The sequence below is a fragment of the Lepidochelys kempii genome, chromosome 8 (genome assembly GCF_965140285.1).
Source record: "Lepidochelys kempii isolate rLepKem1 chromosome 8, rLepKem1.hap1, whole genome shotgun sequence".
NCBI classification, from domain to species: domain Eukaryota; kingdom Metazoa; phylum Chordata; order Testudines; family Cheloniidae; genus Lepidochelys; species Lepidochelys kempii.
The window spans coordinates 72,382,178-72,407,854 of record NC_136387.1 but is presented as its reverse complement, the minus strand read 5'-3'; the positions used below and the strand labels follow the sequence as shown (position 1 = coordinate 72,407,854).

The following is a 25,677-nucleotide window of genomic DNA, read 5'->3' as shown; positions in this document are numbered from 1 at the left end:
TGATTTTAAAGTCTTTTTATGATTGCTTATCAACATAATGGTGGTATTACAAACTCTGTCTAAAAAGTTAATCCTTTGTGCTACCCGCACATTGAAACCTATGGAAGTGGCATGCTGTACTTACCACTTTTTGTTTTTAACATTTTATGATATTTGTGTTAATTCGGGTATCCTGGCTATATTCTCTTTTGGGTTGTTATAGTCTGCCTACCCAGGGCTAGATCCTGCAGATGGATCTAGGAGAGAGATCACTTGATCATTACCTGTTAGGTTCACTCCCTCTGGGGCACCTGGCATTGGCCACTGGGCTGGATGGCCCTTTGGTCGACCCAGTGTGGCCATTCATATGTTCTTATAAGAGCATGTCTGTGCTGTTGTTCCACATGGGTGTAGGGTGCCATTTGTAGGATCTAGCCTTCAATGTGCTCATCATTTTCAGTTCAGAAATAGTATTAATCACTTTCTGCCCTGAACTATTCTGTAAGGATCACTGTTAAAGAATGAACAAAAAGGTTCTCTTACGTACTACACCTGTCCTTAAATCCTCCTATTCTCACCCTATCCATTGTCCCACAAAGTTCAGAGACCCCCTCTTCAGACTTTCCGGCATTGGCCAAAATGGGTATCTGTCAGACTCTAGAAGGAGGAGGCTAGATGGATGTGTTTCCTCTCTGACTGTGGGACCTGTTTCCTCTCACTTCTTAAGTTCTGTGTCCAGACAGAGCTCCTTTGGGTAGTGTTCACTGACATCATGGACACCTTTTGTAGCTGTGGGCACTCTCAGGGATTCTCTGTTCAGTGTGCCTTCTGGATATCTTCTATTCTGAACCTTTGAGCCCACTCCCATTCCTGTTCTGTTTTTTGTTGACCCCTCTCCTCTTTTGAGGAGGTGGTCTTTGCTGTTTTAATAGGCAGAGCCACCAATGTTTTTAAATACTAAAGTTAATTAAAATATATTAAGAGTTGAGTTTTATGGGGAAATCATACTTATTTTGAGAGTCAATCTGTGGATTGAAAACTCGGGCATGTTTCTTACTGTTAAATCAGGTTTCTTGTTTTTTTTTTTTTTTTACAGCATTGTCACTGATGTTGCAGTTGGCGTGAAGGTAGGATGTGAATCTAGCTGATGATAAACTGGCAACCTGTTAATATGACATATGTTAATTCGTGGAGTTGAAGTGCACTGCAAGATTTTAATAAGTGATTGTCAGCTGACATTTTGTCATGGAAATATGCTTTAATAAACAGAAAACTTTAAGTTGGAAACTGACTAGAAATGAGAGAATCTGTTATAATTATCAAGACCAGTCAAGTGGGTGGTAGATTAATATAGTGATATATACTTATTCTAAAGATTATTCCAACAGATGTATTCTCTCAGAAATAATGTTTGGGCAACATTCTGTTCTCATTGCTGCATGTTGACCTTAAAAGCTGATTTTTCCCCCTCTCCCTACCTGCAAACAACTGCAGATGAGGTCAACAAGAATTGGATAGCTGTAATGGGAGCAGAATATGGGAATGAAGTTTTGAGCTGCAGATCTGAGAGCAGAAGTTCGCTGCGGTTTTTTGTTTTTACCTCCAAACTCCGATTTCCTCACTGGTACACTTCTTGTAACTGAAGAACTTTCATATAGTTAATTTCAGTTAGCCCTCTGATTCTTTCACTCTTGAAATGAATTTTGCATTCAGGAATCGGATCAATACTTCGTGGGAGCTGGATGCGACAACAATATAGTTAGCATGAAGGGAACAATGGCACAGGGCTAGCCTTGAACTCTACAGACAAATATGTTGCCACATGCACGATTTCTGAACAGATGAGAGTTTTCTAGTGTGTATATTGTTGAAGAGCATATTTGGAATTGTGGAGTAAACACAGCAACATTCTTTCATTATGAAGTAGACTCTTGAAAGTAGCACTCCATAAAATAAAGTTTCAGCTGTACTAGAAACAACTGAACTGCACAAGTTCAGCACTTTAACCCCTTTCGGTATCAGTCTCTTAGGAATGCCCTGAGTCATGAGTAATGAAATAATTCCTGTTTAATCATGTATTGTTTGAAAGGATCCTTTGTTTTACATTCTGGGTACTTAAAGGCAACACTTTCCTTCATTGTAAGACCATCACATTCTTAGAATTCTAAGTTGTTGTTCATGTTGATAAGTATAGCTGTTGATGTGACATGTTCAGAGCAAATTGAGGCCACTTATCTGAAGTGTGTTTTAAAATAAATGTGAAATTCCCTGATATCCATCTGCCTATGAAATTGTAAACATTTCAGTGAGGCTATTTATTTTGTTTATCTGATTGCGGAAGATGTAGTGTCATGAGCTTAAGCAAGATTGGCAAACTACAATAGTCATAAAGGGAGGAGCCTTTAGAGAACAAGCCTCAAAAATTAGGTCAGAGATCTAGAGTAATTTATATACAGGGAAATAGTCATGGGCACCTGATAGTGTTAAAGAGGCGTGCACCTCTTCTTCTTTTCTTTAAGATAGACTTTGTGGTATGTGTTTTTAAAGGGAAAAAGCATCTATTTGCACAGACAGGGAAAGTACAGAATAAGAGCTAGTCTTCGAAGAAAGCAATTACAAGCCAGTAAGCCTAACTTAAGGCAGATTGGTTGAAACTGTAGTAAAGAACAGAAATATAGATGAACCTGATATGGTGGGCAAGAGTTAACATGCCTTTTATAAGGGGAAATCATGCCTCAACAATGTATTAGAATTCTTTGAGGGGGTCAACAAGCATGTGGACAAGGGTGAACCAGTGGGTATAGTGTACTTGGACTTTCAGAAAGTCTTTGACAAAGTCTCCCACCAAAGGCTCTTAAGCAAACTAAGCAGTCATTGGATAAGAGGGAAGGTCCTTTCATGGATCAGAAACTGGCTGAAAGATGGAAAACCAATAGGAATAATGGTCAGTTTTCAGAATGGAGGGAGGTAAATAGTGGTGTCCCTGAGAGATCTGTACTGGGACCAGTGCTGGTCAAGATATTTGTAAATGATCTGGCAAAAGGGGTAAACAGTGAGGTGGCAAAGTTTGCAGATGATATAAAATTACTTAAAATAGTTAAGTCGAAAGCAGATTGCGAAGAGTTACAAAGGGATCTCACAAAACTGGGAGATCGGGCAACAAAATGGCCAATGAAATTCAGTGTTAATAAATGCGAAGTAATACGTATTGGAAAACATAATCCCAACTAAACATACAAAATGATGCGGCCTAAATTTAGCTGTTACCACTCAAGAAAGAGCTCTTGGAGTCATTGTGATTAGTTCTCTGAAAACATCAGCTTAATGTGCAACGGCAGTCAAAAAAGCTAACAACTTTAAGCACCATTATGAAAGGGATAGATAATAAATAAATATAATGCCACTATATAAATCCATGGTATGCCCACAGCTATTGTGTACAGTTCTGATCGCCCCATCTTGAAAAAGGTATCTTAGAAATGGAAAAGACAGAGAAGTTCCATACCCCAAAAATGATTGGGGTATGGAACAGCTTTCATATGAGGAAAGATTAAAAAGAATGGCACTGTTAGATCTTAGCTGCCTCTTTTTTAAGACTATAAAATCATGAATGGTGTAGAGAAAGTGAATAAGGAAGTTTTAATTACCCCTTCACAGAACACAAGAACCAGGGGTCACCCAATGAAATTGATAGGCAGCAGTTTTAAAACAAACAAAAGTAAGTAATTCTTCACACAACACACAGTCAGCCTTTGGAATTTGTTGCCAGGGGATGTTGTAAAGGCCAAAAGTATAACTGGCTTCAAAAAAGAATTAGATAAGTTCATAGAGGATAGACCCCTAACAGGCTATTTGCCGATATGGTCAGGGATGCAACCCCATTCTCTGGGTCTCCTTAAGCCTCTGACTGCCACAAACTGGATGACATGGGATGAATCACTCTATAATTGCCCTGTTCTATTCATTCCTTTTGAAGCAGGCATTCACCACTGTCAGAAGACAGGATACTGGGCTAGATAGACAATTGGTCTGATCCAATATGGCCATTCTTATATTCTTATAAGTGAGCCAGACTAAAGCTATGTTTACACTACAAATTTATGTTGACTTGAGTTACATCAGCATACAGCTGCTGTAGTTAGCACATCGCTTGTGCACGTGCATACTTGACTCCTTGTGCTGGCAGTGCGTGTATTCACTAGGAGTACTTGTGTCAATGCAGAGTACAGTGCACAATGGGTAGGCAATCTCACTGTGCAACTCGACACTATCCAGCTCGCTAATTTTTGGGGAGTTTTGGCAATGCATGATGGGGCCAAAATGAGTCGCATGCGTTGACTGGGAGCATGGGTCAATGTCCCAGTTTGCAACTGTCTCCATCCCATAATTGTATCTGTATCCCATAATTTTCGTGTCTTTTTTTCAAAATCCCACAAACCCGCTTGTCCCTCCTTGTTGTCTGCCATCTTAGACAGAAGCATGAAGCCTGCACAATTCTGTACTATTGTCAGGAGCACTTAAAGCACAGGGTTCACGATCCTGTAGTATTTGCATAGCCGCAAGAAGACCTGAATGGCGGTGTGGGGGGCATAACGATTCCTTGAAGGACAGATTGTCATGGGACATAGCAAGAATCAATTGAATGTTGTTGGCGGTATGCATGGAACAGATGGAGATGGCGGAACACCACTTCTGGACCTCAGAAACAAGCACTGACTGACTGGTGGGATCGCATCGTAATGCAGGTTTGGGATGATGAGCAGTGGCTGCAGAACTTTTGGATATACAAGGCCATGTGCCTGGATCTGTGTAGGGAGCTTACCCCAGCCCTTCAGCACAGGACACCAAAATGAGACCTGCACTGACAGTGGAGAAGTGAGTGGTGCTCACAAGTGTGGAAACTTGGGACACCAGATTGTTACCTGTCTGAAATCAATTTGGAGTCAGGAAATCCACCGCGGGGGCTGTTGTCATGCGAGTGTACAGAGTCTTGAAATGCCTCATGCTGTGCAGGATTGTGACTCTGCAATTTGCAGGACATACTGGATGGCTTTGCAGCTGTGGGGTTCTGAACTTTGGTGGAACAATAGATGGCATGCATATCCCTATTTTGGCACCAGACCATGTTGCCATTGAGTACATCAATAGAAAGGGCTACTTTTCTATGGTTATGCAAGCATAGGTGGATTAGTCGAGACGCTTCACCGACATCAGTGTTGGGTCCGGGAAGGTGCATGACACGTCTTTAAGGACGCAGGACTGTTCAGAAAGCTACAAGCATGGATTATTTTTCCTTTCTGACATATTGACACTGGCAATATTGAAATGCCGCCCCTTGCTCCCCTGTCTCATGAAGCCATAGACTGGTCACCTCGACAGCACCAAGAACGATTCAACTACTGGCTCAGCAGGTATTGTGACAGTTGACTGTGCATTTGGTCATTTGAAGGGTCGCTGGCTTTGCCTACTCACAAGATTGGACCTCAGGGAAAAAAATATCCCAATGTTTATAGCTGCCTGCTGCATAATATGTGTGAAGCAAAAGGGGAAAAGTTTCTGCCGGGATGGAGGGCAGAGGTGGAGTGGCTGTCTGCTGAATTTGAACAGGGCTATTAGAAGAGGTGAACACGGAGCTATACAGCTCAGGGAGGCTTTGAAAGGCAATTTTAACCGTGAGTGCAGTAATGTGTGGGGGTGTTGTATGCTCTATCTGGCCCCGCTCTTTTGTGGCCTGGTAGGAATTGTGTGGTGATTACTCTACATAGGAATGTAACATTGTCAGCTCACCTATTATTCTGGTTTGTGACTGATCCTCTGAGTTGTATGATACAGTGCAGTAACAGGTAATTGTTTGCTTTCTGAACTGCTGAGCACTCAGCAGCATATGTTGTGAATTAATAAAGATGAATTATGTTCCAAATAATAGAACTGTATTATGTAACAACATCAGTGCAAAAGAACCCCTGCGATTTTAAAACACATACATTGAAAATTTTAATAAAACTTTCTAAATTAATAGAACAGAACTTTCGAAGAGAAAGAACATTGATGTCCATTTCAGCTACCCCATATATCTACCAGGGCTTTTGCAAGTCTGTGTATGTGAAGTTGTGTTGTGTTTAATGACTCCCATGGCGGAGTGGTAGGGAGAGTGCATTGATCTTTGATGCCATGTGGAATGTTGGTGGGGGAGGAAGAGAGGGGTATAGGGAGATCCCAATATTGAGTTTTCAATGGGCTGCAGAGGGAGGCGAACTTGGGGTTGTTGAACCCGCAGGTCCACCAGAGTCTGTAGGATCTGTGTTTGCTGCCTGAGAAGCCCTATTATATTCTGGTACATCTCCCTCTCCTTTTTCCTGCTGGGACTCCTGGGCCTTTCTCCTTTACCAGTCTTTCCTTCTCTAGACTATCTGCAATGTTCATCCTCCAGGCCCTGTGCTCATGGTCCAATGCAGCGGGCTTGCAGGATCTCATTGAACATGTCATGGAATCATAGATCATAAGGTTAGAAGGGGCTCGCAAGGTCATCTAGTCTAATCTGCTGCCCAGATACAGGATTTGTTGAGTCGAAACTATCCAAGACAGGTGGCTATCCAACCTCCTTTTGAAAACCTCCAGTGAAGGAGCTTTCACAAGCTCCATTGGCAGTCTGTTCCATTGACCTACTGTTCTTACAGTTAGGAAGTTTTTCCTGAGATTTAATCTACATCTGCTGTGCTGTAATTTGAACCCATTGCCTCTTGTCCTAAGTTTTTCTCTTATCTTTTTTACGGCAGCCTTTCAAATATTTGAAGAATACTCTCATGTCCCCCTCTCCCCACCTCAGCCTCATCTTTTCCAAGCTAAACATACCCAGTTCCTTCAGCCTTTGCTCATATGGCTTGCTTTCCAGCCCTTTGATCATCTTTGATATATCTTTGTCATATGCCTCTGGATCTTCCCAGTTTCTCCATGTCCTTTCTATACATTGGTGACCAAAATTGGACACAGTACTCCAGCTGAGGCTTAACCAGTGCTGAATAGAATGGTACTATCACCTCCTGTGACTTGAGTACTATGCCTCTGGTAATGCAACCTAAAATTGCATTTGCTTCTTTTTGCAACAGCATCGTACTGTTGATTCATGTTGAGGTGGTGATCCACCACAGCTCCCAGATCCTGTTCAGCAGTGTTGCTGCCAAGCCAGTTATCCCCCATTCTGTATTTGTGCATTTAGTTTTTCTTCCCGAAGTGTAGCACCTTACATTTGGCTTTGTTGAATTTAATGTTGTTGTTTATAGCCCAGTTCTCCAATTTATTAAGATCCCTTTGAATTTTAGCTCTATCCTCCAAAGTGTTTGCAACTCTCCTGCTCCCAGCTTTGTGTCGTCTGCAAATTTGATCCGTATGCCCTTTATTCCTACATCCAGGTCATTTAACCAGTTATGTTTCTGCTTAATGGTAGTTTCACTGAGTTTGCATTTTTCCAGCTTACTTACCAGAATGTTATGTGGAACTGTGTCAAAAGCCTTGCTAAAGTCCATGTATATTATGTCCACTGCATTCCTCCTCTCCACCAAACCAGTTACCCTGTCAAAGAAGGAAATCAAATTAGTTTGGCATGATTTGTTCTTAGTAAATTCATGTTGGCTGCTAGTGATTACCCCTTCATCTACCGGGTATCTACAAATTAAGAGAGCCCCGCAAATTTACGTCTGTCTGCTTTGTATCTGTGGATATTGGCAGACCATTTTTGCGCATCACAGCTTGGATGCAATACAAATTCTTTTATCTGCACAGGGCTCTCAGCACAGACTCACCCAAATGGAGCGGCTGTCACCCAGTCTGCAGGCTCCAGCTTGGCTCTCTGAATCATGCAGCAGCAGGCTGGGCATTCTGGGAGTTGTAGTCGCCAGCTTGCTTGGAAAGAGGAGGTGAACTACAACTCCCAGAAGGGAGTGAGCCGTGAGCCAAGTGCTATTTTGAAGCTGTGGTTGTTCTTTAAATGAGCAGGCGGCTATAGCTGCGTGCATTAGAGTATCCGCAACTGCGTGAGGGTCTCCGAGCCCTCTCCCCATGGGGAGGGCAGCACTACATAGAATTGTAGCCTCCCTGCCCACAGCAGGTACGGCAGGGGCGGAGCCTGTGGCAGGGCAGGAGGTCTCTGGGGAAGTGGTGCTGGGATGGGCGGTTGCGGGCTTGACACAGTCCTGTGTCATTGCTGCACAGTGACCTGTGGAGCTGTTTAGAGCCCTCAAGTCCCCAGCTATCCACGGACAATTTTTGCGGATCAGATGCAGATACACCTTTTTGTATCCACGCAGGGTTATGCAAATTGAATGTTTTATACATTGCTCTAGTAGCTTCCCAGGTATTGAGGTCAGGCTGACTGACCCCAGCTCCTCCTTTCTCCCCCTTTTTAAAGATGGGCATTGTGTTAGCGCTTCTCCCGTCTTCCAGGACCTCTCCTGTCATCCATGAGTTTGCGAATTTTGTCAGTGGCTTCGAGATTTCTTCAGCATCCTGAACTGAACCGCATCAGGCCCTGCTGACTTGCGTTCATTCAGATTAGTCAGAAGATCTGACGTATTGTTTACTTATCCTTATCTGCATCCCTTCCCCTTTACTGGCAATGATAACGTGACTGGACAACGAACAAAGTTATTGTGAGAAGACTGAAACAAAGTAGGCACTGAGCAGCTCCGCCTTCCTGTAATCTTCTGTTACCAGCTCACCACCTCCATTGAGCAGTAGGCCCACGCCATTCATGATCTTTCTTTTATTGTGTGACTTTATCTGTAGATCTCCTTCTTGTTGTCTCTCTCATTTCTTGCCGGCTATAACTCAGTCTTTGCCTTGGCTTTTCTGATTTTGTTCCTGTACGCGCTATTCCCATGTATACTTCCTTGGTGACATGCCCCTCCTTCCGTTTCCTGTATGTATCCCTTTTGGTTTTTCCATAGCTAAAAGGTTCCTGGTGTGGCCATATTGGCCTCCTGTGGCTCTTCTTATCTTTCCTCTGCATAGGAATAGCTTGATATTGAGCCACTAATATCTTGTAGGAATTGTCAGCCCCTTTTGACTCCTTTTCTTCCTAATTGGTCTTTCCATGGCACCTTGGCTATCATTTCTCTGAGTTGGTTGAAATCTGCCTTTCTGAAATCCAGTTTTGCTGTTCTCATGTCCTCCTTTCCTTAGGATCTTGAATTCTATGAAATCCTGATCACTTCCTTCCAAATTCCTGACCACCTTCATGTTCGCAACTGATTCATCCCTGTTGGTCAACACCAGATCAAAAATGGATGATTTCCTCACTGTTTCTTTAACTTTTTCAAATCAGAAAGTTGTTCCCTATACATGCTAAAAACTTGCAGGACATACTGTGTTTTGCTGTAATCGTCTTCTAACAGATATCAGGAAAGTTAAAATCCCCCATTAATACTAGCTCATCTCAGCTGATTTTGTTACCTGCTTGTAGGATGCCTCGTCCACTTCCTTCTCTTGATTTGGTGGTCTATAATAAACCCCCACCATAACATCGCTACTGTTCTTTTCCTTTTCTGTCCTCACCCAGAGACTCTCAGTAGGTCTGCAGCTCACTTCCTCTTGGACCTTAAAGCAAGTTTATGCATTCTTGATGTACAGTGCAACACCACCTCCATTTTTCCTATTCCTATCCTTCTGGGAAAAGCTATATCCCTCAGTGCTGGTACTCCAGTCATTGGAGTTGTTCCACCAAGTCTCTGTAATGCCAATTAAGTCCTAATTTTCTACATATACCATGACTTCCAGTTCATCCTGCTTATTCCCCATACTCCTTGTATTGGTATACAGACATTGAAGATATTTTGAAGACTGTCCTGTTGCTTTTCTTCTTGCCTTTTTAATGCAGTTGTGGTTTCTAGTCCCTTCTCCAGAATTTAGCCCCTTCCCCTTGACTTCATTAATTGAGCTTAGATGTGAATTGTCCAGTTTTTTGTCATCAGACCTAGTTTCAAGCTCTCCTTACTGGGTTAGCCAGACAATGTCCAAAGATGCTCTTCTCAGTGTTTGGTAGATGGAGCTCATCCTAGTACAGTAATCCTCTTTCCTGGAACGTCAGCTTACTGTCAAAGAAACGAAAACCTTCTCACCATTACCATACATAGCCATGCATTTACATTCATGATTTGACGGTCCCTGCCCAGGCCTTTTCCTTCCGGAGGGAGGATGGATGAGAACACCACTTGCATCCCAAACGCTTGTATCCTTCTTCCCAGAGTCATGTAGTGATCCACTCAAGGTCAGTCTTGGCAGTATTGTTGGTGCCCATGTGGATAAGTGGGAAGGGGTAGAGGTCTGAGGGCTTGATGAATCTCGGAAAACTCTCTGTCACATCCTGAATTCTAGTTCCAGGCAAGCAGCACACTTCTTAGGATTCCTGGTCTCAGACGACAGATAGATGACTCTCCCGCTTAGGAGGGAGTCCCTGACCACCCCGACTCTTCTCCTCCTCTTGAGGTTGGTGGTCACGGAACTCCCGTCCCTATGACAATGCATCCCATGCCTTCTGGTCAATGCGGTCTCCTGGAGCCTTCCCTCAGATGACTCTTCCAAGGCATTCTCAACAATAGTACCTGTGCAGAGAGCCTAAAAGCAGTTGTTTTTCCTCTATATGTGTTGGGGGTATACTGGCTCTCATTCTTCTACTGGAGGTCACACACTGGCAGTTTTCTTCCCTGTTCTTCAGTCCCCCCTGCACTGCTGTCGCCGATTCTTGGGCATACTGTGCTTGCAGTATCAAATCTTGACTTCTCTCCAGGAAGTCTTTATTTTCTCCGATACAATGCAGGGTCGATACTTTGGTCTCCAGTCCTTTAACCTTTTCTTGCAGTATGGAGACCAGCTTGCACTTTGTGCAGAAGGAAATCGCTTCTATCCTCTGGGAGAAAGACATATAGGACACATCCTGTGCAGCTGATCTCTCATAGCCCATATTTTTTTTCCTTGTAATGTATCAAGAGCCTCTTCAGATGATGTATTTACCAGGGTGGATTTGATTTAAATCACTAGTCAGGAAGACTCTATTTAATCATGGATTGCTATATAAAAGTGCATTCTTGTTAGTTGTTATAACCTTACTACATATTCTTCACAATTCAGAGATAGATGTAGGTTTCATTTTTAGAAGGTACACACTATACATTTTTAAAGTGATTTATTTTGAAAAATTTTCAGATTCGTTTTACAGCGATATCAAAAAATGAATGATTGGTTATTTCAATTACCAAAGGTAATTGAAGCAGTTTACCTCCCAATGACTTCGTAAATATTGATCTCCAGTTCAACAGGTTAATCATTAATATTTGGAGGATTTTCTTGCCATGCTGTATTGGGAAGAGAACATCACCAGACAGACATTTTAAATTGTTTTATTTAACTAAAACAAATATGTAACATTTTAACAAAACAAGCATATGAATTTTTGACCCTGGTATTGAGAATATTTGCAAGAAAATGATCTGGAGATAGTGTTTGTCCCATTCTTTTTTTTAATGCTTGTAATTTAACTCTGTCATTGGAAGGAACCGAGTGAGATCTTAAAGAGAGAAATATGCAAATTTCAACACTGTCAGCAATAAAACAGCTATTTCCCTGCATTTTGTTCAAGGCTGCAGAAATAGGCTTCAGGGTACTCCGCATGTGTTCAACATTTCTATTAAGCCCAATGTTGGGAACTTCGGCTGTGACTGTGAACAAAATAGTAAAAAAATAGATGGCACTAACTGTCCTCCGATAGGCCAGTTCTTGATATAGTATTCAAAACAGTCCACTACTGAGTTCCATCGCACATCTTGTGGGAGAGTTAGCTTGATTCCTCCCACTTTTTTCAGAACAGCTGCTGCAAAGTGGTTGTTATGAAAGTATTTTGCCCTTTCAACAACATTAGCCTTTATTTCTGGAACACTGAAGTCTTTTGCTAGGAGGTGCATCAAATGAGCACTGTAACCGTATGTTATTAGCTTGGGACTCTCTTCTAAATAATTTCTTCTCATCTTGGATACATCTGCAGCATTGTCTGTGACCAAGCTGCGTACTAGACAATTGAATTTTTTTTCACAGTTATAGCTTTTACTGCTACTTCTTGTAAGTATTTTGCTGTGTGTGCATTTCCTTATGTATTAATTGTTTCTGTAAGGAAGACATTCCCTTCTTCTGTCGTCACACAAGCACGTACAACAGGATCATTGTGGACATTGCTCCACCCATCAAGACTCAGGTTAACAGTTTTACTCTCTAGACCTTTTCCCTACTGCTCAATTTCTCTTTCATACACTTTATCCAGCAATTTGCCTGCAACATCTACTCTGTTGGGTGGATTGTATCCTGGTCTTAATGACTAAACCATGTTAACGAAGCGTGGGTTCTCAATCATGCGGAAAGGAGAGTTTGTTGCAGAAACAAACCAGGAGATTTTTTCATCAATTACCTCTTTTTGTAATCTGCTGGTTCTTATCACAAACTTATCTATGGTTGTTTCTGGAGATGATGGAGGTGGTTTTTTTTTTTTTTCTTTTTGCTACAGGTGATATACTGTGGCTATGTGAAATACATGATGTGACTGAAACACTATCATTGGCAGATAACTCTGAAACTATAGAAAATGATGGTGATCTTGAAGGCGGATAGTCTTGAGAATCCTCTATGTTAAGGATGGATTCTCCGAAACAAAATAAGTCAATGCAGTTATTTAATTATTATTACCATACTGCTCATTTAGTATTACTCATTGCATTCACTGACACGCAGTACTACTTTAAAGGTGAAATTTTAGAAGGAAGTTCTGCCTATTTCAGCTATTTATTTTTTATCACCACTGCATCTAAAATGATAGTACCAGAGAGTAAGAACTATATTTTTTGCTCAAACATGAGAATTCAAGAATAGTCCAGAAGGAAGACAAGCAGTCCTTAAGAAAGAAGTATGAAATAAAAAAGTTTACCAACTTGAAGATCCTGCATGTTCAGATATGTTCCTTTCATCATCTTCAACGCAGCTTCCTCCTGAAAAGGAACACTTCTCGTGATGATGTTTCATTCGGGCAATCAGGCCTTGCATTTCTTTGGTGCACTGTTTGCATTTTGCACGCATGCCTGTCTTACCCACAGATAGAGGAACTTCATTAAAATATTCCCAAACTGGGTCTCTTTTTACAGCCTTCTGCCATTATAGGTTTTCCCTTCTAGTGAGAGAATGTATGGTAGATCTCAAATCAATGAAGACCTCAAGACTTCTGGAATGTGCTGCTCAAACAGTTTCACTTTTGTTTCTACTGCCTGTCCCTCCCTTCTCACATTTATCTCCAGACTTCTTGTCCAGATCTATTCTGTCCCCAACAATCTTCTATTCATTGAACTTTTTGGAAGGTCGCACTTTCTTAGAGAGAGGTAAGGGAGTGACTCTATGTACACAAATTTGCAGAGGGACAGTAGGGTTGAGGTCTGTTGTTTCTCACCTCTATATATTTATTTTAAAACGTTTTTGCTGTTAACAAGCATGTTATCTCTGGAAACACAAATCCACAGTTTGAGAACTGTAAAACTAAGCATCTCTGATGGTATCTTCTAGACTGAGCATTGAGTCCCATTGGGTAGATAGATTATTTAGGTTAATCTTTCTATACAGAAGCATCTGGAACCTCATAAAATTGGGTTCCTAATCCATGAACTATTGGAACTCATTTACAAAACTTTTCTTAAAAATTACATGAATGTATTGTCTCATACTATAGAATTAGAATTTATAATCCCTATTCCATGAGGAGATACATTATAGCTCAAAGATATTTTAATTAAAACTCTTTTTAGATTGGATTTTTTTGATAAGATGCTTTTTGAGGAAAAAAAACTATTTAAATACAAAAAAAATCAATTTTTTTTTAAAATCCATTGATTTTTATCCACCCTGAACATAAGAATGGCCATACTCGGTCAGACCAAAGGGCCATCCAGCCCAGTATCCTGTCTACCGACAGTGGCCAATGCCAGGTGCCCCAGATGGAGTGAACCTAACAGGTAATGATCAAGTGATCACTCTCCTGCCATCCATCTCCACCTTCTGACAAACAGAGGCAAGGGACATCATTCCTTACCCATCCTTTCTCTTTTAAACCGTTATAGTCCTAGCCTTCACAATCTCCTCAGGCAAGGAGTTCCACAGGTTGACTGTGCTCTGTGTGGCGAACTTCCTTTTATTTGTCTTAAACATGCTACCCATTAATTTAATTTGGTGGCCCCTAGTTCTTATATTATGGGAACAAGGAAATAACTTTTCCTTATTCACTTTCTCCACACCACTCATGATTTTATATACCTCTATCGTATTCCCCCTTAGTCTCCTCTTTTCCAGGCTGAAAAGTCCTAATCTATTTAATCTGTCCTCATATGGGACCCGTTCCAAACCCCTAATCATTTTAGTTGCCCTTCTCTGAAACTTTTCTAATGCCAGTTTCTCTTTTTTGAGATGAGGAGACCACATCTGTACATAGTATTCAAGATGTGTGTGTACCATGGATTTATATAAGGGCAATAAGATATTCTCAGTCTTATTCTCTATCCCTTTTTTAATGATTCCTAACATCCCGTTTGCTTTTTTGACTGCCGCTGCACACTGCATGGACGTCTTCAGAGAACTATCCACGATAACTCCAAGATCTCTTTACCGATTAGTTGTAGCTAAATTAGCCCCCATCATATTGTATGTTTACTTGGGGTTATTTTTTCCAGTGTGCATTACTTTACATTTATCCACATTAAATTTCATTTGCCATTTGCTGCCCAATCACTTAGTTTTGTGAGATCTTTTTGAAGTTCTTCACAGTCTGCTTTGGTCTTGATGATCTTGAGCAGTTTAGTATCATCTACAAACTTTGCTACCTCACTGTTTACCCCTTTCTCCAGATCATTTATGAATAAGGTGAATAGGATTGGTCCTAGGACTGATCCTGGTGGAACACCAGTAGTTACTGCTCTCCATTCTGAAAATTTACCATTTATTCCTACCATTTGTTCCCTGACTTTTAACCAGTTCTCAGTCCACGGAAGGATCTTCCCTCTTATCCCATGACAACTTAATTTATGTAATAGCCTTTGGTGATGGATCTTGTCAAAGGCTTTCTGGAAACCTAAGCACACTGTGTCCACTGGATTCCCCTTGTTCACATGTTTTGTTGACCCCCTCAAAGAACTTTAATAGATTACTAAGACATGATCTCCCTTTACAGAAACCATGTTGACTTTTGCGCAACAATTTATATTCTTCTATGTGTCTGACAATTTTATTCTTTACTGTTGTTTCAACTAATTTGCCCGGTATTGACTCACTGGTCTGTAATTTCCAGGATCACCTCTAGAGCCCTTTTTAAACATTAGCTGTATTCCAGTCATTGGGTACAGAAGCTGATTTAAAGAACAGGTTACAAATCATAGTTAATAATTCTGCAGTTTCACATTTGAGTTCTTTCAGAACTCTTGGGTAAATGCCATCTGATCCGTGTGACTTGTTACTATTAAGTTTCTCAATGAATTCCAAAACCACCTCTAATGACACTTCAATCTGTGACAATTCCTCAGATTTGTCATCTACAAAGGATGGCTCAGGTTTGGGAATCTCCCTCACATCCTCAGCCATGAAGACTGAAACAAAGAATTCATTTAGTTTCTCCGCAATGACTTAGTTGTTTTTAAGTGCTTCTTTTGTATCTCTATCATCCAGGGGCCCCACTGGTTGTTTAGCAGGCTTCCTGCTTCTGATGTACTTAAAAAACTTTTTTTTACTACCTTTTGAGTTTTTGGCTAGCTGTTCTTCAAACTCCTTTTTGGCTTTTCCAGTTACATTTTTACACTTCATTTGGCATTGTTTATGCTCCTTTCTATTTACCTCATTAGAATTTGACTTCTACTTTTTTAAAAAGATGCCTTTTTATCTCTCATTGCTTCTTTTACAGGTTGTTAAGCCACTGTGGCTCTTTTTTTAGTTCTTTTACTGTGTTTTTGAATTTGGGTTATACATTTAAGTTGAGCCTCTATTATGGTGTCTTTGAAAAGTGCCCATGCAGCTTGCAGGGATTTCACTCTAGTCACTGTACTTTTTTAATTTCTGTTTAAATACCCTCCACATTTTTGCATAGTTCCCCTTTCTGAAATCAAATGCCACAGTGTTGGGCTGCTGAGGTGTTCTTCCCACCATAGGAATGTTAATTGTTATATTATGGTTCCTATTTCCAAGCGGTCCTGTTATAGTTACCTCTTGGACCAGATCCTGCACTCCACTGAGGACTAGGTCATGAATTGCCTCTCCTCTTGTGGGTTCCTGCACCAGCTGCTCCAAGAAGCAGTCATTTAAAGTATCAAGAAATTTTGTCTCTGCATTTCGTCCTGAGGTGACATGTACCCAGTCAATATGGGGATAATTGAAATCCCCCACTATTATTGAGTTCTTTATTTTGATAGCGTCTCTAATCTCCCTTATCATTTCATCGTCACTATCACTGTTCTGGTCAGGTGGTTGATTAATAAGAATATAACAGTAGGGATCTATTAGAGCATGGAATTGCTATCCATAGAGATTCTATAGAGCGTGTGGATTTATTTAAGATTTTTACTTAATTTGATTCTACATTTTTCTACTTCCCGGTATTTACTGTTCCCAGAAGCCTGAAAGGCAAAAAATCTGTGGGCTCTCTCCCTAAGTGAACTCACAGGCAAACTCCTGTTTGCTTCTCCTCACTAGGTTGGCAACTGGCTGCCTTTTTATAAGTCTGCTGGCTCAAAGCATGTTGCCTAGGCTTGAAGCCTCACCTGGTTCACACTTGAGTCAACTACTTAGGACTCACCAGGAACAAAGCTCTCCAAAGTCACACTTTTCGAACAAACAAGCATGCAGTCAAGCAGTCCCTACAGTTAGCACTAAGCAAACATAGTCAAACAAATGGTCACAGCAGACAGACACTCAAATACTCACCCCACCAGCTGACAACACAGCCCCACTAATGCAGTATCTACCTCAAGAGCACTGACCATAGTTCCTCTTGGATGGTTCCCAGGCAATTTTCCTGCTTGCTGTTCATCCTGAGTCCTCTTCTCTCTTCTGCTTATCTGGCTCAAGCGCTCCATGGGTGTGGACAAGACTACCCTGAAGGGCACAGCTGCAGATAAAACACTTGGATGTACCATTGTCTGTGTAGTCACGATGGAAAGCAAAATTTAAGATGCAAAACTCACTCCCTTTGCTCTCCTAAAGTTTTAGGCACTATATTCTCAGTTCTGCTTGGGATTGTTTGTGCACCATGCCAGTCACAGCACCAGTTGTAGTGAGTAGGCTCCGCCCCCTGTGCCCTCGCTGGAGTTTGGGGAAATGAGGAAGGAATTATTCGGTTGCATGAATCTAGAGGTATAGTGTAATGACACTGAATACTGGTACTGTTTTCCACAGGCCGTGGTAGCTTTAGCTCAGGAGTGGGAAAATATTTTGGCCTGAAGGCCTCATCTGTGTATGGAAATTGTATGGTGGGCCATGAATGCTCACGAAATTGGGGTTGGGGTACAGGAGGGGGTGAGGACTCTGGCTGGGGGTGCAGACTTTGGGGTAGGGCTGGGGATGAGGGGGTTGGAGGTGCAGGAGGGGGATCAGGGTTGGGACTGAGGGGTTCGGAGGGTGGGAGAGGGACCAGGGCAGGGGGTTGGGGCCCGGGAGGAGGTCAAGGGTACAGGCTCTGGGCGACGCTTACCTCAAGCAGCTCCTGGAAGCAGCGACATGTCCTCCTTCTGGCTCCTATGCGGAGGTGTTGGCAGACGGCTCTGCGCGCTGCCCCATCCGCAGACACTGCCCCTGCAGCTACCACTGGCTGTGGTTCCAGCCATTGGGAGCTGCGGGCGCGGCGCTTGGGGTGGGGGCAGCATGCAGAGCCCCCTGGCTGTCCCTACACATAGGAGCCGTAGGGAGGACACATCGCTGCTTCCGGGAACTGCACAGAGCAAGACTCAGACCCCGCTCCCCGGCGGGTGCTCGAGGGCCGAATTAAAACAGCTGATGGGCCGTAGTTTACACACCTGTTTTAGCTGATATCTCACTCCTGAGGGTAGCGCAATCAAATATTTTAATTTTATCTCCTTGAAGAAATTATGATGTCTATATACATTGTATATTTATATATAACCTATGCATCTAATTCTACAAGTGTAAGTTTTAAAAATGGATACGTCAGAAATTTCTATTTCACCTGGCTTCTTTATAACCAACATTCATATAGCTTAACTATTATATATTTCATACCTGAGAAAGTACTGCTATTCTTCTCATTACAAATTTTCCATTTCTCTGAACTGTATATATTTGATTAGCCAAGATTTTAAAAATGCAGCCTGCCCAAAACCATGGATTAAGGTATTGTCTTCTGGACACAAATGATGACTTTTACCTAGCTGAACAGTAGTGAGTGTTGGGTGAGAGAGTTAGGGCCCTAATTGAACTAATTAAAGGAAAGACTGACAACCTCTGTGCTCTTTAGGAGAATGAAAGTCTTGGGGAAAACATCAAGCTGGAGTGGAGGGAAATGAGCCCATCGTTGAGTCTCTACTTGTAGATGATGAATGGAATCCTCAGTGTGAGTGGATACATCTTCTGGGGGAGGAAACCCCAGTTATTAGGAAGAGCTAGTAGTAGTGGGAGATTTGATTATTAGAAATATAGATAGATGGGTTTATGATGATTGGGAGTCTGCAAGGTGAATTGCCTGCAGAGTGTGAAGGTTGTGGACCTTTTGAGCCAATTTAGATGTAGTTGCGTGAAGTGATGGGGAGGAACTGGTGGTCGTTGTACATGTAAGTACCAGTGACACAGGAAAAGGTAGGAAAGAGGTCCCGAAAGCTAAATTTGGGCTGCTAGGAAAGAGATTAAAGTACAAGACCTCCATGGTGGCATTTTCTGAGATGCTTCCAGCTCCGTGTGCAAGGTCAGTTAGGCAGCCAGAACTGTGGGATCTCAGTGTGTGGATGAGATGTTGGTGTTTGAAGGAGGGATTTAGGTTTATTAGGAACTGGAGACCTTTTGCGAAAGGAGGAGCCTATCCTGGAAGGATGGGCTCCACCTAAACCAAAAGGGAACCAGATTGCTGGCAAGTAAAATTAAAAAGGTCGTAGAGGAGTTTAGAAACTAAGAGCTGGGTGAAAGCTGACAGGTGTGGAGAAGCACATAGTTCAGAAAGAGACATCCCATAGATGGAGTATTTATTAAAGGGGATACCCTATATCTTAGTAAGGAGTAGGGGATAGAAGCTGATAAAGTACGGGTAGGAACTGAAGGAAAACGGTCAAATGAAAGAGTTCCCTTCAGTTACATCACATGAAGGCAGACAACTAAAAACTAAAAAACTTAGCTAAAAACTTAGACAGCTAGAAAAATACTTAGCTAGAAATCTAAAAACTTAGATGCGTGAACTTGAGTGCCTGGTGTTAAATGAAGATATTGGTATCATAGGAATCACAGAAACTTCGTGAAATGATGATAAACAATGGCACAGGGTAATACCAGGGTACAGAATAAATAGGAATGACAGTAGGTCGCACTGGGGGGAGGAGGCGAGAGGAGAGGTGGCACTGTATATGAAAGAAAGCATAGAATCAAATAAAGTAAAAGTTTCATTAATTCAAGATAGTACCATAGAATCTATATGGGTAGAATTTCCATTCTTGAATAACTACAGTATAGCAATAGGAATACCGCTTGATCGTGATGATGATTGTGAAATGGTCAGGGAGATTAGCAGTTACAAAAACAGAAAACCCAATAATAATGGAGGAGTTCAACTATCCTCATACTGACTGGGTAAATGTCACCTCAGGATGGAATGCAGAGAAATTGCTAGTCCCCATTAATGACTGCTACCTGGGGCAGCTACTTCTGGAACCCACAAGGAGAGAGGCAGTTTGTGATTTAGTCTTAAGCGGAGCACAGGATCTAGTCCAACTGGTCAATATAGCCGAACTGCTCAGTAGTAGCTACCATAATATAATTAAATTTCACATCCTTGTAGGGGGAAAATACCAGTGAAACCCACCACAGTAGCATTTTAAGTTCAAAAAGGGGGACTACACAAAAATGAGAGAGCTAGTTAAATTGAAATTAAAAGGAACAGTTGTGAGTGAAATGCTTGCATGGAAACTATTTAAAACACCATAGCAGAGACCCAGACAAAATGTATATCCCAAATTAAAAAAATAAAATAATATAATACAGTAAGAGGACCATGGTTAAACAACAAAGAAGCAGTTAGATGGAAAAAGACATACTTTAAAATTTCCTATTGAGGAAAACACAAACTATGGCAAGTCAAGTGTAAATGTAGAATGAGGCAGGACAAAAAAAGAATTTGAAGAGCAATTAGCAAAAAACACAAACTAACAGCATACATTTTTTTTTAAAGTACATCAGAAGCAGGAAGCCTGTCAAACATATCAGTGGGGCAACTGGATGATTGAGGTGCTAACGGTGCACTCAAGCAAGACCAGGCCATCACAGAGAAGCTGAATGAATTTTTTGCATCCGTCTTCATTGCAGAGGATGTAAGGGAGATTCCCACACCTGAGTCATTCTTTTTAGGTAGCATATCTGAGGAACTGTCCCAGATTGAGGTTGTCAGTAGAGGAGATTTTGGAACAAATTGCTAAATTGAGCAGTAATAAGTTACCAGGACTAGATGGTACTCACCCAAGAGTTCTGAAGGAGCTCAGTTCTGCAATTTCATATCTAACAGCTGTGGTATATAACCTGTCGCTTAAATCAGCACATTCAAACTGATATTCTGTCTCAGGCGTGATCAGCAGTACATTTCTCCCTAGTCTCACTGCCTCGGCCAAGGTATTACTATTTAGTTACAGCTGGCACAGAATGTGGCTTCCCACGTTTAAGCTGGCAATGGCTGAAGGGAATGTATTACCCCAGAGAATCGATCAGGATGGCTACATATTTGTATCTGGATGCTTAAAGTTGTGGGGCTCTGGCTATCTGAGAAACTGCTTCAGCCTCCTTTCTCTCATGGTAGTTGACTCAGAAGTGTTCAAGCTCATAGTCAGTAGGTGTAAGTGTGGTGGCATGTATTCTTGGCAGCTGTTTAGTTCTTGACTCTGCAACTCTTCTTTCTGGTCTGATAGAGCCCAGGTTGAGTGATCTTCGGGGTACAGTGCAAGACGCATCTCCTTCCTCAGGCATATGTATATATACATATTTAAATATGCACATTGTGGTTTAAGTTTCCAAGACCTAAGTGTGATTCAGGTACATCTAATTTTAATGAAAGATGTATCTAAATCTAGATTGCTCTGAAAATCTCATTTTATACTCTGTTATACAGATATAGGTGGCTTTTTAACATGTGATTGGTTATAACCAAAGGAGGTATATTCTCTTCTGCAGGGAGTTGAAATGGAGAATATATGAGAGAAGGAGAGAGGATGGTAGGAGGGAGATGTAAAGGATCTGTGGTCTGCTGGGGTGCGAAGCAGTGTTCCCTCTAATTTTTCCCACCCATGTGCGGAATGAATTTTGTTATGTGCACCAATATGGAGGTGATGTGTCACACATCACCTTCACATCGAAGCACATAACAAAATTCATGTGGTGGGGGTGAGGCCAAGGAATTTGGAGTGTGGGAGGGGGCTCAGGGCTGGGGCAGAGGGTTGGGGTGCAGGCTCTGGGATGAGGGTTGAGGTGTGAGGGCTCCAGCTGGAGGTGTGGGCTCTGGGGTGAGGCCAGGGATGAGGGGTTGGGGGGAAGGATAGCTCAGTGGTTTGAGCTTCAGCCTGGGTTGTGAGTTCAATCCTTGAGGGGGCCATTTACGGATATGGGGCAAAAATTGGGGATTGGTCCTGCTTTGAGCAGGGGGTTGGACTAGATGACCTCCTGAGGTCCCTTCCAACCCTGATATCCTGTGATTCTATGAGGGATTTGAGGTGCAGGAGGGGGCTCACGGGCTTTGGTGGGGAGAGAGGACCCCCACAGGTTTCTCTCTTTGCAGCAGCAGCACCTGGGCTGGTGGGGAGGCACCTCTCCCCACCACGGCAGCTCTGGGGTTGGAGCTGCAGGATAGGCGCCCATCCCCTGGCCCCAGCAGGTCTGGGCCAGGGGAGGGCCACCCTGGCTGGAGCCTGGCCGCTTTGACTGTGCCGCCCCGCCGCAGCAGGTCTGGGCTTCCCAGCCGTGGTTGGGTCCGGGTCACTCCGGCCGTGCTTGAGGCTGGCCCAAGCCGCACCTCAGCATAGTTTGGAACGGAGGAGGGGCGTCTTGTGCCCCAGCTGCACCAGGTTGGGGGCTGGGGAAGGGGCACCCCTCCACCGACCGCAGCAGGTCCCCAGGCGGTTTCCTTGAGCGCCTGCGCGGTGCTAAATAGGCTGCTACGTAGCCGCGCAGCTTACAGGAAATTTTGATGAGAAGTGAGGAAGAGGGAGAGGATTTATAGGACAAATGACGACAGGTATTCGTGTAATATCCAATTAGTTACAGAAAGACAAGTGAATTTAAAAACAAATTACAGCAATGAATTACCAATTGTTGGTGGAATACAGAGTTGTTGGGCTGGTCTATGCACAGTTTTTGTCCTGATTTAACTAAATGGTATTTAAATCAGTAAAAACTGTGTTAGACAAGTCTTTTGTCTATATGGTGATGTGGCAGAGATGAAAGTAGGGATTGTTGTAGCATACCTGTGAACCTGCATGGAATTTCTTTTGGACTGTAGGTAGGACAAGAATGTGTACAGATGTAACGCATACTCCAGGGGCCCTGGCCTTGGGAAGTCAAGTAATAGTATGTTGCTCTCCGAAGTGAGTTGGCTTCTGTTAGTTATTTTTGGAGCAGATTGGGGATATTGCTATTTGAGGTCAGTGTGTAAGGTAAGATGTCTATTCATAAATGCACTTCCTCTTCACTCATAAGCATAAACAAAATATATGCATGCTGTATTTCACTAAAAAATTATCATATGACAACAGAATATTAATGAAATTCATATCTATCGCTCATGCAAATTGAAATATGTAAATGAGCGATTATTTTTCTGTGCCCTCTCCTTCCCCCCCAATATACTAACTCAAACTCTTAGTATTTTCATCTCTGGAGGCAATGTTTTTTTTGTTTTTTTTTAATGCCTGAAGACACTTTATAGTTGGATTTGCAAGAAACTTACCCTGAAGAAGGATGACTCTAGCTACTGGAATGGCAGTCACTGGTTATTCTGAACCCTTTTTTTTTGAATGCTGCTGCTACTCCATCATACTACTAGTTTTCAGTTGCCTGTAGATGCTGTTAGAAGCTAAGGGTACACCTACACTTCAATAAAAAACCTGTGGCAGCAAGTCTCAGAGCCTGGTCAATTGACTCAGGCCAGCTGCGGCTCTGCTGTGAGTCTTTTATTGCAATATAGACATACCCTGAGTGTGTCACAGTGGTGTTATGCTCATGGTTTGAAATATGCGCCTAGGCTGAGATGAACTGTGGTAAATGTACAATGTAACTAAAACTACCATTTAACATTTTTCTGCTTTCTTTCATTACAGAAAAAACATGTCTTATGCTCTACTTAACGTAGATATGTATCATCGGTAAATCAAAATCTCTCCCAAGAGTTAACAGAATTTATTTTATAATTATTATATCCCCATCACCAGATTGTAATTAAAAACTGTTTAGATATTAATTGTGTATAGTAAGTAGATGATAATGTTGGCTTTTACTACTGTGTTTGAAATAGAGGGATAGTTTTGTTCATTTGTTGACTGTAGTAACACCGTTCACTTTGTGTTTTGTTTATTTCCATTGTCACAAGAGACTGCAAATTTGAGTAGTGCTTTTAATAAGCCTTCTTTAACCTAAACAAATCTGTTACGTTAGGTACAATAATTGACTTCCAAAAAGTTTCTCTTCTTAAGAGTTAATAAAAAATTGGGCAGACAACTTATGGTTTAGACTTCCAGAAATTTTTTGACAGGTCCTCATGAGGCAATTAATTGCTACCAAGTTTTATGAAGTCCAGTAATAGATTTAAAAAAAAAAAAAGTTTGAGAATTTGCTGCTTATTTCTACTCTTTGCTTCTTAAATGTGGAAAGAGATTTGTACTAGAGTTAAAATATATTATTCTGGAGATGTCAGAAAAATAGTTGACAATAGATTTTTTTGCCAGCCTGACTCGTGGTTAGACTTCTGGGGATTTTGATGACTGTAATGGCCTGATAAAACTAGGAAGGTATGCAACATAACCTCTGGCATTCAGATTAGACACATTTTCAAAGTAATGCGTGTTGGGACACACCATTTTGAAACTAATTATAATATGGGTTCTAAATTAGTTGCAACATTTAAAGCAAAGATCTAGACACTGTGGCTAGTCACTGCACTGCACTTCCTTCTTACCTATAGTTTTGTCCTATAATTTTTGAAAGAACTAAAAGATTTGATTGTATTTGTTGCCCAGTGGTATTATACAGTTACACATTGCCTACATTCCACTTCTTTTAATTTTGATATTTCATATTTACAGTACATGAAGAAATTTATGCTTCTGAAGTTTGTAAATTGCTTTTTGGAGTCGCATATTGAAGGCTTAAGTTGACAGTTGAATCTTTTTTTTTTTTTTTTTGAAAATTTGGTCCTGCATGAGGAATCCCACAATGTCACTTTTACACAGCTGCTTTTCTGGGTAGAACCACACTTTAAATATTTTTCTTCACATCTCTGGTGAAAGGCTGCACTGACGGGTACAGGATGAGATAGGAAGGACAAAACTGAATTTGCAGGCATGAGTGAGGATCATTTAAAAGAGGCTGGGTCTAATAAACTCCATGTTTAAGTAGTTTAAGTAAAATTAGTAGTTCATCAAGTAGTTTGTTCATTCTGTACAGTCTTCCCTTTGTAGGGTAAATACGTAGGGTTAGTGTTCTGGCGTTTACTTAAGACAGATCAGGATTCCGTGAGTTTGAGTTGTTGCTTTGCCAAGTCTGAAATAGCATCCATCTTTCCAAAACAAAAAGAAAAAATCTTGAGAAGTGAGGGACTTGAAAGCCTTCTAGACTCAAAATTGCATGTGCCTAGATCCAGCACTGGTAGAGATGTGGCCTGTGTGTTGTCTATGTTCAGGCATGAGAATGAGCAAGTAATTGCCCTCAAATGAAGCAATGAAAACAGAATCTGAATATATCCAGGTCAGTACAGTGAGTAGCATGGGAATTCACTTTGGATGCAGTGGAAGGGCTGTCTTACAAGCAAACTGAAGTACTATTATATTAGAGTTTTTTTGAGGAACTACCATAGGTTTTTTTTGTTTTTGTTTTGTTTTTAAACTGTGTGTAGTCTATTTAGTAGTAGTAATAACTGAGTTTTTTTTATGATAGCTGCCATCACTAATTACTTTTGTCCATTGCAAACAGAGGTAAAATCCCTCAGTGGAAATATATTGGTGGGCTGATGGCACAGAAGTGCAGATATTTTTTTAAATTCAACTATCCTGTCTTCCATAATTTTGATGTCAAACTATGATATCCTCTCCTTAGCAGATATTGGGGTAGAAATTTAGATCTTCAAAGAGAGAGAGAGAACATTTCAATGAGTTCCATCTTCTATATTTCAGTCATATTTGTATTTGAGAACAGTCATGTAGAGTGAATAATGGAAAGGTTCCATAGCTTCTCTGA

The 25,677-nt window shown here is 41.5% G+C and overlaps 1 protein-coding gene across 6 annotated transcripts in view; it reads left to right on the top strand.

The window, feature by feature from the left end:
* PTBP2 (polypyrimidine tract binding protein 2) overlaps positions 1 to 25,677 on the top strand; it is an 87,475-nt gene that overhangs the window by 1,054 nt on the left and 60,744 nt on the right. For 5 of the 6 annotated variants that reach the window (XM_073356969.2, XM_073356968.1, XM_073356967.1 and 2 more), the window contains exon 2: positions 1,076 to 1,106. The exons of the other annotated variant lie outside the window; for it this stretch is intronic. In XM_073356969.2, the coding sequence (XP_073213070.1) occupies positions 1,076 to 1,106 (31 nt within the window). The remainder of the gene's footprint in view (positions 1 to 1,075; positions 1,107 to 25,677) is intronic. 6 annotated transcript variants of the gene reach the window in all.